The 15,831-nt window shown below is 35.1% G+C and overlaps 1 protein-coding gene across 1 annotated transcript; it reads right to left on the bottom strand.

The window, feature by feature from the left end:
• Nucleotides 1-7,429: 7,429 nt before the first annotated feature.
• Nucleotides 7,430-8,380, bottom strand: OR52A5C (olfactory receptor family 52 subfamily A member 5C). Its single transcript, NM_001388831.1, is given in 1 exon segment — nucleotides 7,430-8,380. A coding segment is annotated over 1 exon segment (951 nt).
• Nucleotides 8,381-15,831: the final 7,451 nt, after the last annotated feature.

The following is a 15,831-nucleotide window of genomic DNA, read 5'->3' as shown; positions in this document are numbered from 1 at the left end:
ACAGTGTTGTTTTTGCTACCTTTAACAACTTATTGTTGCCAACTTATTGTCATAAGAAAGTGTATATTAGAACTTAAAAAGCCATTTGAGATTCTATACTTTCATTATACTTTCCTTTCCTCATAGTATGTTTTACCTTAGATTTCCTCCCATACCCAATGTGTTTACTACCTAACAAATAATTGTTTATCATTCAACTCTCACCTCAGAATCAGCTCCTCTAGGAAACATTTCCTGTTCTCAAGCAGAATCACAAATTCGGCCTCTATGTCCTCAGGGCAAGATAGTGACTGGTTACTAAGTGCATCCTAGTAGGAATTAATTAATTTAGCAGTTTACTTTCCCTGGATCTGTTTAATACCAAAAAAATGCATCACATTTAACGTGGATGCAAATCCATTTGTTCTATTTCCAGGAGTATGTCTAGATGGAGAAAGATTAGAAAATACAAAGAATCGGGAACCCTGGGGGGCTCAGAGTGGTTTAGCGCTGCCTTCTGTCCAGGGCGTGATCCTAGAGTCTCCGGATCAAGTCCCACCTTGGGCTCCCTGCATGGAGCCTGCTTCTCCCTCTGCCTGTGTCTGTGCCTCTCTCCCTCTCTCTGTGTCTCTCATGAAGAAATAAATAAAATCTTGAAAACAAGAAAATACAAAGAATCAGTGTAAGAAAAACATTAGGAATTTTAGTTTCATGATGTGTAAGGTTTCTTGTTTGCATTCCTACATTATCTTTACATATACACGAGTCAGGACACAAACCTACTTTAATGAAAGATCTGGAGACATTCACTTTGGATAAGAGAAGAAAGAAAGGTGAAAAATGTTCTTCCAAGAACTTATATCTTGGGTCAAATCTGACAACTGAAGTCTTATATTCCTTTAAGGCTTTCTGCTCAGAGTGACTTCTTATGCAGAATTATGAGGTGCAGTTCCCCCACACTCCCTTTGGATCCTTTCTAAATATTTCTCCATCTAGATTTCAGAGACACCTATGAAGAGCACATACTCACAAGTTTAATTCTTCAGTCTTCTTATGTGCACTCACCTACTCATGTGGCATTGTTATAAACAGTGTAGTTATTTAAAAAAATCACTTCCAGTGAAATATAATTTTAGCCCCGGGCACGACTATGATGCAATTCTCCTGAGCACTGAAGAAGGGATCACATATGTTCCCTGTGGTCAAGACAATTAAATGTATCTGCTTTTTAATTTATTGTTTTAGTATAAAGATGGGATATAAAAAAAAAAAAAAACTCCCAAACTCCTTTGCCTCTACTCGCTGAATCATAGCTATTTCTGTTCCTGCCCCACAAAATTTTTACAGAAGAAATCTCATTCTTTGGTAGTCCTTGAAATTAGTAACAAACAGGGCGAGAAATGCCATCCTATGACATAAAGGCTTTAAATGGATTCTAAAATTAAATATATCAATGGTGGAAAGAAGTCACACCTGATTCCAGGACAACATTTTCAATGTAGTCAGACATTTATATCCACTCATTAAGTTGAAAAAGAGAAATAGAAATAGTATTTCCAGCAATGGCTGATCATGTTGCACTATCTACTTGAAGGCGTGGATTTTTTTCGCTTATAATTGCCCTTTAATTTGAGAAACCACCCTAGTCATGGTCAATTTTAGTGAACTAACAATAGGCAACTCTGACTATCCAGAATCAGCTACTCAAACTTTAATCTGAATTGGATGATAGAAGCATCTTATTGTTATTGTATCAGAAACTATTATTTTAACAAAATGGAATTAAACTGGTTCCTGATTCCTGCACTGCCTCTAGTACATGTATTTATTATTTTATTTTACATTATTTTCAAATTTATTTATTTATTTATTTATTTATTTATTTATTTATTTGAGAGGGACCGAGTGCATTTCAAGTGGGGAGAGGAGAAGAGGGAGAGGGAGAAGGGGAGGGAGAGAGAATCTGGAGCATATTCTGCACAGAGCATGGAGCCCCAATGGGGGGCTTGATCTCATGGCCTTGAGATCATGACCTGAATCGAAATGAAGTGTTGGCCACCTAATTCACTCATCTTCCTAGTAACCCATGTATTTACTATTTTATCTAGCATACTCTGTAGTATTAAAGTGTGGTTGGTGTAGATCTTGTTGTTTTAAATAGGAAAAGAGTTGTTGATTTGGAGAGAGTACTTTGTGGTTTCTGAAGGAGGATTTCCTCATAAATGTATTGCTATTTTTGTCATTATTGCTATCATTACAAATCAACCAAACCATAAAGTTAGGAACTCTGCAGTTATAACTCTTTCTCCTTAGAAATAATCTTTGAATAGATAATGAATTCACACTTCTCCTTCAGCCTTCCCAGTCTGAGACAGGAGGGGGCATACAGAATAATCAGAGCCATTTCTAGTTCAGACTTGGATAATTATACCTCCTGTTACTCATGACCATTTTTAATGATTTATTTAGGCCTTACTTCTCATATTTGTAAAGTGATAGCATAGGCTTACTTAATCTTGAAGCCCTAGGCCCTGAGTCCTTGCCTTAACTTTCTGCAATTACATGAACTCACCAAAGAACTTCACATATATACAGAGAACCAAAAGAAGATCTTCAGGTCAGGAAATGTGATAGAAGTCTTCATGAGAGAGTCAGGATCTTTCCTGTATAAGTCTGATTAAATAGATTGAATATATATGACATATATGTACATACTTTATGGAGTATGTCATTTGTGCACATATATACAAATATGGTGTATGTATATATATATATATATAATTTAGTTTATACATATATATATATATATATATAATTACTATTTCCCAGTGTCCATAGTATTAATGTAAACTGAAGACAGTGCTCAAAATGTGTGGATCACATATTTCCATTTAATTATCTGATCGTAGTTATGTCACTGGAGAAAGAAGAAGAGCAGCTTTGGAATTAAATGATGAATGCAGGAAGAAAAGTCCGAGATTGGAATTTCTCCTATAACGGTGTGAACATAATCTATTTTATTATTAAAGGGAAGATATGATAAAGGTAAATTTGTAAATCTTTTTTTTTTTTTTTTAAATTTGTAAATCTTTTATCAAACTGGTGTTAAGTCTAGATCTCTCTTCGTTTTGTTTGACATTGAACACATTACTTAAATCTGTGGTGACATTTCTTTCCTGTATGGAAGCAATAATTTGAGGAATTATTAAAACAATGCATGTGGTATAAGAAAGGACATATAGCACAATATGCAGGGAATAAAGCACTAAATAAATGATAGCTAATATGTGTGTGAAACTCAAAATTTTTCATCACTGGACACTTCTTACCTTTTAGCTTTATATTTAACACTCTGATTTAACATTTCCACAAAGGTTTCAGCAATTTCTATATTATGATACGCTTTTACAAATCTAGGTAATCTTCAAAAAGTCATATATGGAAATCACAAAATGTATTTTAATTTGAGACAGAATTGTAATAATTTACCATTTTTAAATATAAGACCAGACAAAACTTATTCCTAAAATACTTTTATATTTCTAGGTATGTTTTTCTCTCATTAACCATACCCAAAAAAGCACTTTCCAAAAATTTTTCTCTCACTTTCCTGATAGTGCAATAAGATATTAAAGACATATTTAAGGACACTCCTTTTGGAGCGTATTAAATTCTCCTCAATTATTTACATTAATATGTTGTAAGTAAATTCAATGGAAATACTAAAAACTAATGTTATGCTGTTTTCAAGGCTTTCAAAATATTAAATATTGCTTTCATGGATATAAAATCGGCTATTTATAATGCAATCCCATTTATTTTTACATAATTTAACATTATACACCCTATTTACCTAACTCTTAAATTGCCAAAAGTATGTATTATATAACTCTTGATAAGTGTAGAATTCAACTGAAGGAAATACAATGTATTGGTATAGGAAAGAACAGAGTATAAGACATATGGCAGTAGTGTATCTTGGACACCTAGGAATCTCCTTTTTTCAGTTAAAAGGATATTGGTTAAGAGGGTATACTTGGTTTTCCCCCAAAGTTAAGATGCTCTTAAATGCTGCCATAATTTTACTCAGGATGGCTTTTCTAATGAAAATGACATTCCTCTATTTTGTGAGTAACAATTATACTTCCCTTTAGACCTAACACTGTAACAGAATACCCCCTAATATATTTATTTGTTTCCTTTGCTAACATATTAAACTGCCAATAAGTAAAATATGAAAAACAGTTTAAATAATTTTCCCTATTAAAACTATGCATCCTGCAGGTAATCAGTGTAATCACGAATCCACCAACGTATTACTTAGTAAAGACCCATTTATTCTATAATCAGTTACCCTCCCAGAGTATGATGCTGGATTTTGAAAAAATTAAACTTAGGATGATATGTTCAGTTAATCATTGCATTCAGACATCATTTTCTGTAAGTGAAAACAATATAAAATTTTGTAAAAATATTTAGATGAGATAGTTTAAGAGTGCATTAAAAAAATAATCCTAAATGCGATCCAGAATTTGCAAAGTAGTATCTTCCTTAAATTCTCCAAGAAAGATGTAAAATTCAGCTTATTAGTAGTTTTCAGGAATAGAAAGATTAGTCCTAGACGATTTGTTACATTGTTTGAAGATACTGTGAGGTTGGGGATTTAGGAGTTAAGATTTTATGGCACACTATAGTGATGTGCAGCATCAACAGGACTCATGACCAGAGAGCTGGGAAATTTCTATGAAAATTACATCATCAGCTTCTACAGCATTGACGAGCCATAGACTAGTCAAATCTTTCTCTAACTTCAAAGCAGTTTACATCTAGTTGGAAAAGAAAGATGTATAGACACAAAGATTTATAACAGTAACGCTTTGAATCTAAAAAAATTGGTCCATATGTTAAAATCAAATTAACCAGAAAGGAGTTTGATAAATGCATAGATCTGAGCGATCTACCTTGTGATGAAAGCATCCTTTAGGCCTGGATATGGACGTATCTGTGCTAAATGGTCATCTCAGACGACAAAGTGCTAGAACACTGGTCTTTTATTTTCTTTTATTTTTAAGATTTTATTTATTTTTCATGAGAGTGACAGAGAGAGAGGCAGGGACATAGGCAGAGGGAGGAGAGCAGGCTTCATGCAGAAAGCGCGATGTGGGACTTGATTCCAGGACTCCAGGATCCTGCCCTGAGCCAAAGGCAGATGCTCAACCGCTGAGACCCCTAGGCATCTTTTCATTGATATTTTCAATAGAAATCCTAAACTACTATTTAATTCTACCTGTTTAATATATTTTTTTAAGCAAGCTCCATGCCCAGTGTGGACATCCATATGGGGCTTAAACTCATGACCCTGAGATCAAAACCTGAGCTGAGATCAAGTGTTAGATGCTTAACAAACTGAGCCACATAGGTACCCCTTTAATTCTACTTTTGTGCTTTTTAATATTTGTTATTTCCACTCAAGGTGTAAAACAGGCTTCCCACTGATCTCAGCTTTCATGCTCATCATGTCTCACATTAACTAGATACTTTATAGGGTTCATATGAGAACGAAACTAGATTTTATATTTTTTCAGTAAAATTTTATTTTGTATAAGCCAATGTCACCACCATACTAGGCATTGGAGATGTGAAGATGAATTACATAAGGAATTTTCTAGATAGTATGTATAGCTGCTAAGTAGATTTCTGATCTAGGGAGATATATTTTGTAAATTAAACAGTAACATAAGCAGGTTTTATGACTATGTTTCTCCAACTAAACCATCCTTCAAAATTCCTAATATCAGTGAACACCACACCAAGTCAATGAAACCAGTAAAAGACAGCCAGTCCAAGTTGTTGAGTATTTATTGTGTCATATATATGACAAAAAGTTAGGTGAAACCATGTGATAAATATTAAGTTATTAGACATCCTGTGTAACCACCAAACTATAGATACATTTTAATATAATGTGCTTTGAACTGTACAGACTACTATGGATTAAAAAGAATAACACTGAGCACAGAAGGAAACCTCTCTAAGTCACCCTGGGAAAGATACCAAAAAAATGTTGAACCTAATCCTATAGAACAAAGATTCTGCCAATATAGGAATCAGAGACAGAGGCTCCAGCTAGAGACTATATCACAATGAGTGTGAGGGGTGGGGGGAAGGTGATGGATAGAACTCTTGGAGAGACTAATGTTTTAAAAGCAAGAACAGATGTCCAGTTGGGAAAATTCTGACTTTTGGCACTATTCAGATTATTGATCATCTTTGGAATTACAGAAAGGTGAAATGTTAATGATGAAAACCCCATACAATTTTGTGTGTGGCAGAGGACCAGTTCTCCATGTGAAAAATTTACTCCAAAAGCCAAACACATTAATGTAAGAAATCGTTACTTTTTGCCCTCATGGAGTCTGACACTGTACTTCATCAACCACATAGAATGGGAAAAAGGCAGGTTTATATCAAAGAACATGATGTGAAAATAAATCAACCAGCAGGTAGTACAATGAGAGAGAGGGCCTGAATCCACATCTCCTATTGTCTAACATTAGGCCATCATCATGCAACTATCCTAACAGTTGTCTTTAAATTCTTTATCTTATGTATCCTTAAAGTTATAAAATTCTTTATAATATTGTTGTACTTATTTGTAAGGTCTTAACACAAAATAAGCAAGTATGCTCACTGAAGCTCATGCCATATTTATTTTACATGTTCTCCACTCAAATTAATCTACTGAAAATTAATTTACATTAAGAGATCGAGTATATATGCTCCTATAGTAGGCTGTGTGAAATATTTTGTGGGAAAAGAAGAAATTATTATGCATTTTGATGCAAAAGTTAAAAAAATCAATCTCCACTTAATGCTTAATTCATGATCACTCAGTAACGTACCTTAGAATGATGAAGTACAATCATAAATGATAGTAGAAAAATGATGGAATTAGTTACATATACATAAGAATCAAAATCTATTGAATTTCTTATGTAATATGAGAAAGGCTATTGATGTTTATAAAGATGCCAAAATATTAATATTTAATATGATTTAAGAAATGTCTGTCTTTGTGATGAAGAAGTGATTGAGCTTCAAAAACGTGTTCATAAATTTTGTCTTCTATATAATGCTCAGACTAAACATGATTAGCTCTTGTGTTTCAATTAATATTTATCAAAAAGAAGTGAATATTAAAAATAGGATTCAGACCCTACCACCTTGAATTCAAAACTATAACTTCATATGCTTTTAAACAATGAACCTGAGAAAGCATTGACTTTAACCAAGAATATTTTTTCACTCCTTGTGGTTGTTGTTTTGTTACTGTTATTTGAAATAAAATAAAATAAAATAAAATAAAATAAAATAAAATAAAATAAAAATAAAATAAAATAAAATAAAATAAAAAAATAAAATAAAATAAAATAAAATAAATAATGAGAAATCAAGATGGAATTTTAGAGTGGAAAATCTTGGACACCCTATCTCGAATCTGTTTGGTCTTCACCCCATACACTATAGGATTGAGCAAAGGAGGGACAAGCAGGTAAAGGTTGGACAGAAGAATATGAATGTAGGGTGGAATATGGAACCCAAACCTGTGTGTAAAGAAGGAGAAGAAACCAAGGAGATAAAACTCAAGGAAGACGCAAATATGGGCAATGCAGGTGTTGAAGGCTTTGAGCCTAGCTTCCCTCTGAGGCAGATTGAAGACAGTTATAAATATTCGGATGTAGGAGATTGTTATAAAAATTATGTCTAAACCAAGTATAATGAAAGCCACAAAGAGACCATAGATCTTGTTGACCCGAATGTCTTCTGCTGCCAACTTCACAATGGCCATGTGCTCACAGTATGAATGGGAGACCACAGTGGTCCGGAAGTGTTTCAGCCGACATTTGATGAGGATGAGACATGGAGCTCCAAGGAGGGCTGCTCTGAGCATCACTCCCACTCCAATTTGAGTGAGAAGTTTGTGTGTAAAGATGGTTGCGTGTCTCAGGGGATCACAGATGGCCACATAGCGGTCCAGGGCCATGGCCAGCAGAATTCCTGATTCAATGCCTTGGAAGGTATGTATGAGCCACATCTGAAAGAGACAGGCATCAAAGTATATGTCAGGCAGATGAAACCAGAAGATGCCTAGCATTTTTGGTAGGATGCAGGTGCTGAGAGCAATGTCTGTTGCTCCAAGCATTGCCAAGAAGAGATACATGGGCTCATGGAGGCTGCGTTCTGATTTGATGATGACCAGGAGCAGGGAATTCCCAAACAGAGCAATGATGTACATGGCACAGAAAGGAATTCCAATCCAGAACTGCACAGACTCCAAGCCGGGGATCCCAATCAGTGTCAGCACTGGGGGCATGAAGATTGTGCCATTGAGCTTGAACATGTTGGCTCAGAGACCCCAGGTTCAGAGCTTCTGGTTCAGTGTGGCAGTGTGTGTTGAGTGTCTGTCTTCTGTTTTCTCTTCTCAACCTAGATTCATACAATCAGAGGCTGAATGTGGTTTCAGTAGCATTTTGTCACACATACTCATATTTTGGCTGAAGTATTTAAATGGGTCCCAGAATGCAGAGATAGGCTCCCTGCATAACTTATCTTGGATTCATATTTTGTCTTCTATCTCTGTCTCCTTCCATTTCTCTCTCTCTCTTTCTCTCTCTCTCTCTCTCTGTCTCTTTCTCTCTTTCTTTCTGTCATGCATTCACACAGATACAAATGCATACTTACATATTCATACAAACATTCACTATGGAAAAAAAGATAATATTTTATTTTCAAAAAAATAGAGGAGTAAACTGATCTCAGTACTATTTTAATAAAATAAATCATAAAGTATCAAAACATGAACATAAATACTTCACATATCCTATGCAATTTTAAAGAAATAACTACATTTTTCCCATTGGAATCAGGTTTGTTTTGATTTTTATTTTATCATATTTCTAATGAGCCACAGCTCGGCTTACTCTTTGCTGCCATTCATTCCACGATGGAAGTGGTAGCACATGTTCCAAACTCCACACTTGTTGGAAATTCCTGTATTTAAGCATTAGTATAAGTCTTTGGAAGTTTATTTCCCTCCAACATACTGAAATTAGGAACAGTGTTAATATAAGATTACGTTAATTTCAATATCCCTTCACTGAATTTCTTTTTTTTTTTTTTTTGAAGAGAAAGTTCTGGGCCAGGATTGGGGTAATCAAAAAGTACAGCTACAGAAGACAATTGTATCAGAAAAAGAGACGGAACTTGTTGGACTATTATTTTCGGTTCCACTTTCACCCCAGAATATTTGGCCCTATGTTTGACAATACCATGCATCCATTCCTATGTTTCTAACCTATTACAGTTCTTGTTTAATGATAAAAAGTAGCTTTGTAGTATTTCAATAACTATTCTTGGCCACTCCTCTAAGTCATGTAATTCTGCTCTCAGAGCCTCTATCCCAAGAGGCTACACCAAAGCAAGATGAAGATGTATGGATGTTTTGACAAAATTGAGTTTTTCACTTGATAAATTTCAATGAAAATACAATGCTAAGTCTGAACATCTACTCCTTTGGAAGGATGTAAAATGCACATAAATGCAAAAGTTAGGTGGTCTCCTTCAAGGTGACGTCTGCATTGAAAAATGAATTCTTCAAACACCCCACTTCTCTGCTGCTCTAAGCATTTGCTTACCATTACTAGGTAATCCAAGATCGAAATAAATCTGGAATCACTGATATGCAGCCACTCCATCAGTTTAGATCTCAGATATGCCCAGAATCTACATGGACAGGACCACCTGTTAACTCTCTGGATTGGTCTAACTATTCTGTTCCTGACCTTTGCTATTCTCACTCACTCTTTCTTTCCTAATTAACCTGTTCAGTTACCACCTCATCGCACATTCACACACAGGCACCTCATCATCATCATCATCACCATCATCATCATCATCATCATCATCATCGTCATCTTCTGGAAAATTTGTCCAAGTAGGCACGTTTCAATTACCAGTTGATATGATGTACTGATTCTTTTTTCTCTGATGTGAGAAAAAAAAAACTTTCGGTTTCCAGGGAAACTGCTCTCTCACCTACCCATATCTAATTCTTCACACTTAAAAAAATAATAATTCTTCACACTTACTGATCCTTTCCTTTGGTATTCTCTATTAGCTGTGACAGAGCCAGAGCTGCTCTGGGACCACAACATGCAACAGTCAACACCACCTGAAGGAGGCTTTGTTGTGAGCGTGGCTTAATGCCAAAGGGAAAGCAGATTTCTACCCTGATGGGGATTTCCGGTACCCTAGCAGCCTAGAATCTTATACTTGGAAAATATCCCATAAAGCTTCAGCATTGGTTGTATGATTCCTTATGGAACACGTGGCTTTGAACATTTGGCCTCTTAGTGAGCTCTTAATTCTACCAAGAGGTGAACATCTGAAGAGTCAGTTTATATTATACAATTGTTTAGAGACAGAGAGATTGATTACATGACTAAAATCCCTTCTAGAATGCCACAATTCCATGAAGTAAAATGTTTACTTTTCATTAATTTTGGGTGTTAGCAGATTTTCTTCCATCCATAGGGTTGTGCAAAATTATTTTGGCGGGGGATGCGGGGAGCATCATGAAATCCCATTGTAAATGGTATCAAAATGCCATCTACTACATTAGTCCCTTAGTCCCTTAAGGGCTGTAAATTCAAAAGCTTATTGTTTGTGTGTTCAAAATCACCACTCACCTTTACTGACTAAGGAATACTCCAATCTCTCTGGTCATATTTCTCTCCTTCATTAATTCTCATTTTCAAGGGCCAGTAGGCCCCTGAAAACCTTCATGTGAAGCCCATATTCTCATAGATTATGGCTGCTGAAAAAAAAAAGAAAAAGATTATGGCTGCTGCCATTACTACCACTTTCTCCTTCATATTTTTCTCTTACGTTTTACTCCTGTTAGACACAGATGCTATTCCTTTGCCACCTAACATTATATCCTTGTTCCTTTAATTATCTACCCCTCTGTCGTTGAGTATCTCACAATATATTCTATAGGCACATTCCTTTTATTTATTATTCTATTCTCTTTTTCCACAGAGGAGCTTAATGCTATTGGTGAAAAATCACAATGGAAGGATCCCCATTAAAATTTTGCAGCTGTTAATTCCCAGGCTGATTTCTGGCCACTTCCATTTACATACGTCACCTCTCTTCAGCTCTATAATAACTACTCTCTTGATGGATAACAATGTTACAATGTTACAAACTCTCACTTCCTTTACTCTGCATCCCCTGCTCCAGAAATAAGGAAACCCCTTTTCTGCCAGTTACTTTTGCTAAATATGTTATGTTATGTTTGAAAATTAGCTTTGTTTTTGTTTACTAGCATTCTCCTAAAACTCGACATTTTCATCTTGCATACATTTACTCTTCCAATAAAATATGTTTCAGGTTTGTTTGTTTGTTTTTATGTTACAGGTTTAAACACATTTGTTATAATAGGTGTCATGTTGTCCTCCTATTAAGGATCTCTATCTTAATAAATAATAATAATAATAATAATCTTATTTTAATTGCCAGTATAATCCTGACATTATAACCCGTTGTATTTTTAAAATCAAATTGAGTGATTTTTCAAACCATATTATAAACCTTTGTACCTATAATGCTTGAAAGTTCATTTTTCCTGGGAAAAAATTTAAATTACAGTCTATTTAAACATAAAAATCTTTTTAGAGGACGCTTTATGCCCACTACATTCTCTTCCAAATCTACATTTTATTTTCCTTGTCAAGCCCTATCCTGCTTTTCCTCCTGTGTCACTGTACCCTCCCTTGGTTACTTTGTTTGACTCTTTGATGTTGTTGATGCCTTGACTTCCATTAATAACTGTATTCTTCTCCATGGCACTCAATATTGCCAAATCCATAGTTTTAATGACCAACTGGTTAAAATACATAAATATCACCTCTCTGAAAATCTAACATGAAAAAAATACCACACTTATTAAGCTTCCTGTTATACACTCCCATCTTGGTGAAGTTCTTTTATTTCACGGAAGAGGGAGAATTAGTGGAAGAAGTTATTTGGATTTTAGAGGTAAGTATCTTTATTTAATACAGACTTGTCAGCCATCTAGCCAACATGCCTCAATAGGTTCAGAAGTCCTATACAGAAGGCTCTCTTGTCCACAGCTGTGTATGGGTGAAAGAACCACAATTTCTCTAGAAGAAAATTGAGTAACCATCCATTCTTTCACATCCTATAGTACATTCAGTGATTACATGCTTTGGAATAGGAGATACAATTTTCATATGTGCTATTCATGTTATTGCCTACTTTCAGCGAATTGCCCTTGAAAACTTGTGGGTCACACTGAAATGCATGCTAGAATTGTGTAAACTCATTCAGGAGTCTACACCTATTTTCTTATTCTTTCCGTACTTGTATCATGTACTTTAGCTCTCCTCCTGCCCCTCCTTGTCTTTACTATCTGCAAAATACTCTCTTATTATTATTAATGCATGAACGCAAACATCACCTCCTCTGTGAAGAACTGCATGATGTTATAAGCAAAAATTAAAATTCTCCTTCTTTTATGGGGTGCCCTGGTGGCTCAGTGGCTGAGGGTCTGCCTTGGGCTCAGGGTGTGGTCCCCGAGTCCTGAGATGAGTCCTGGGATATAGTCCCACATAGGGCTCCCTGTGAGGAGCCTGCCTCTCCCTCTGCCTGTGTTTCTGCCTCTCTCTCTCTCTTTCTGTGTCTCTCATGAATAAATAAATAAATAAATATTCAATAAGCGAAACAACATTTTTCATTTATGTCCTCGACATGACTCTACTAAATACACCATAGAGGAATTAATTATTATTCCATTTAATATTATTTATTAATAATATCTGCCTAATATAAAAAGTGCACAGACACAAAACAGATGCAAATGAAATCCACTGGCCCTATTTTCAGATGTATCTATCTATCTGCATGGAGAAGAGAAGGTGGAGTTTAGGAAAACTGAAATATCAGACTAAGAAAAATGCTAAGAATCTTACCTAGAAAGAATCTAAACTGCTTCTCCTTTTATTTCAGTGTCATCTTCAAAAATTCACATTAGTCAGGATATATATGTATATATAATATATGTATATATTTGCTTTGGTTAAAGATATGAAGAGATTTACGTTGGATGAGAGGGGGAAATAACAATCAAAATGCTATCTAGACCCAGATGAACTCATTACCATTTATTTATACTCCTCATGTCCTTCATGAGATTCTGACAACTGCTCTTCTCCTTTAGCATTTCACAGGAGGCACTCCTTGTCCATAATTACAAAATGCACTTTTCCACAGTCCTCCTAGATCCTTTCTAACATTGCTCTGTGTAGATCTCAGAAGTACCTAGAAGACCACATACTCACAAGCCCCGTCCTCCAATCCTCTCACGTGCATACAAAGACACGCTAACATAGCCAAACGTGCAGTTATTTATATAAAAAAATTGTTCCCCAAGAGACTAATACAGGGCAAACATAATATCAGGGGTGGGCAATAACATGTTGCAATCCTCTTGAGGAATGTAGTTAAGAAAAATAAGAAAAATGTCAAGAGATTCTTTCTTATACAATAGAATATCTTATCATCTTTCAACGGGTTCTAAAATTGAATGCATGAATATTGGGAAGAAGAAGTAAGCATCGATTCCAGGACTCCATTTCAAGTATACTCAGGGACTCATAATTTAACTTCATGAAGCTGAAAGGGAGAAGTGGGAACTGTGGGATGTGCTACCTAAACACTTTTAGGCTACTTTTAGAAAAAAAAAGAAAAAAAAAGATACTTTTAGAACTCCAAGATAAATACTTAAGGTTTTTTTTTTTTTTCACTGCAATTAATGTTTTCTGGAAACTACCTCGGTGTCAGTTTTAACCAGTTGATGCTAGCCAACTCATCAAATACAGAATCAACTACCTAGTCTTTATAATAAGCTGGATCACAGAGGCAAAATGAATACACTGATTCATAATCCTTTTACTGCCTCAATACATGTGTCTAAAAGTATTTTACCTATAATGTCTGGAAATATTAATGGGCAGTTAAGATAGCCTTTGTTGTTTTACATAGCAAAAGCATTGGTGACCTGGGGAAGGCACCTTCTAACTATTCTGAAAGAAGGGAAACTTCCTCATAAATGTATAATACTTATTGTTGTTATTATTGTCATTACAAAATCAATCACATCATGAAATTGGGAATGCCGATTCTACCATAATTCCTTCTCGATACAAACAGTTCTGTAGAGCATACAAGTAATTTTTAATTATGTCTCTGGCTTTCTCATTGGTTGAGGGGCACTAATCTAGAGTGTGCATTCAGAGCCAATTCTAGAAAACTCTTGCATAAATATACTTCCCATTATTCATGGACATTATTTAGGACTCTTTGGGGATTATTTCCCTATCTGTGAAGTGAAGGATGTGGATTTCTTGAGTGTGAAACGTTTCATTTGCCTTCACATAACTCTCCACAACTGAGTTGCTCATGGATGCTTCACACACACACACACACACACATACACACACACGCTCACACACACACTGATCCTGAGTAAGAGCTTTCCATCACCAAGTGTAACAGAAATCTTCAGGGTAAAGTTAGTTATTTATTTATTTATTTATTTATTTATTTATTTATTTATTTATTTATTTTTAGGTAAAGTTCTTTATCTTCATTGTTAAAGACAGGACTGGTTGATTTGTTTTTTTTTTTTTAATTTTATTCATTTATGATAGTCACAGAGAGAGAGAAAGAGAGAGAGAAAGAGGCTGAGACACAGGCAGAGGGAGAAGCAGGCTCCATGCACCGGGAGCCCGACGTGGGATTTGATCCCGGGTCTCCAGGATCGCGCCCTGGGCCAAAGGCAGGCGCCAAACCGCTGCGCCACCCAGGGATCCCATGCGCCACCCAGGGATCCCAAGTTTTGTTTTGTTTTTTTTTTTTTTAATTTTATTCATTTATGATAGTCACAGAGAGAGAGAAAGAGAGAGAGAAAGAGGCTGAGGACAGGACTGGTTGAAATAAACAGCTTTAGATTTAAGTAAAAGCACACAAGAACACTCTACACTAGAATTATTAATTTAACAGTATTTGATTTCTAAAGGAGAAAATGTGATAAAATAAAATGACATTATAAGCTTTTGGTCAGTCTAGACTAGTGTGTAAGAAGTCCCTTCTGTTTTTGTGTGACACCATAATAGATTAATGAGTTCTATAATAACATTTCTCTCCTTTATGGAAATAATTCTTAAAGTTGTTAAAACCAGGAGGAATACTGTAGGAAGATGTAGGCAATATAGGATCAAACAAAGGTAGCAAATATGTGCTTTGAATTCAAAAGCTTTAATTTTGTGGGCATTTCTTGTCTTTCAAATGTCATCCTTTGACATTCTGCCTTTCTACATATATCAACAATCAAATCATCAATTTGTAATTTTTATAAAGTTTTAATGAATATAGTGAATTATTTAAAAACATACACATTAAACTTAGGGATCTTCCTGTATTAGTACTAAAAATTGCATCCATTTTTTTCACATATGGCTAGTATCACTTTTTATTGAGGTATGTTCATATTTTCAAATATGATCTCTTTTTATATATAGGAAAATACACTGTTCACATTCTCTCTCTTTTCTTATAATGCTATAAAATATTAAAGACCTGAAGCAGATTAAGTGTACTCCCGGTGTTTAAATATGATTTTCCCACTCCATTTAGGAAATATATTTGAGGAAATTTCAACTGCAAACTCAAAACCACGTTACTGTTATGTTGTATTGGAGGATTTCC

Source organism: Canis lupus, chromosome 21, assembly GCF_011100685.1.
Source record: "Canis lupus familiaris isolate Mischka breed German Shepherd chromosome 21, alternate assembly UU_Cfam_GSD_1.0, whole genome shotgun sequence".
In the NCBI taxonomy this organism is placed as follows: Eukaryota; Metazoa; Chordata; class Mammalia; order Carnivora; family Canidae; genus Canis; species Canis lupus.
Note: the sequence above shows the minus strand (reverse complement) of the source record. Positions and strands in the feature narration are given on the sequence as shown.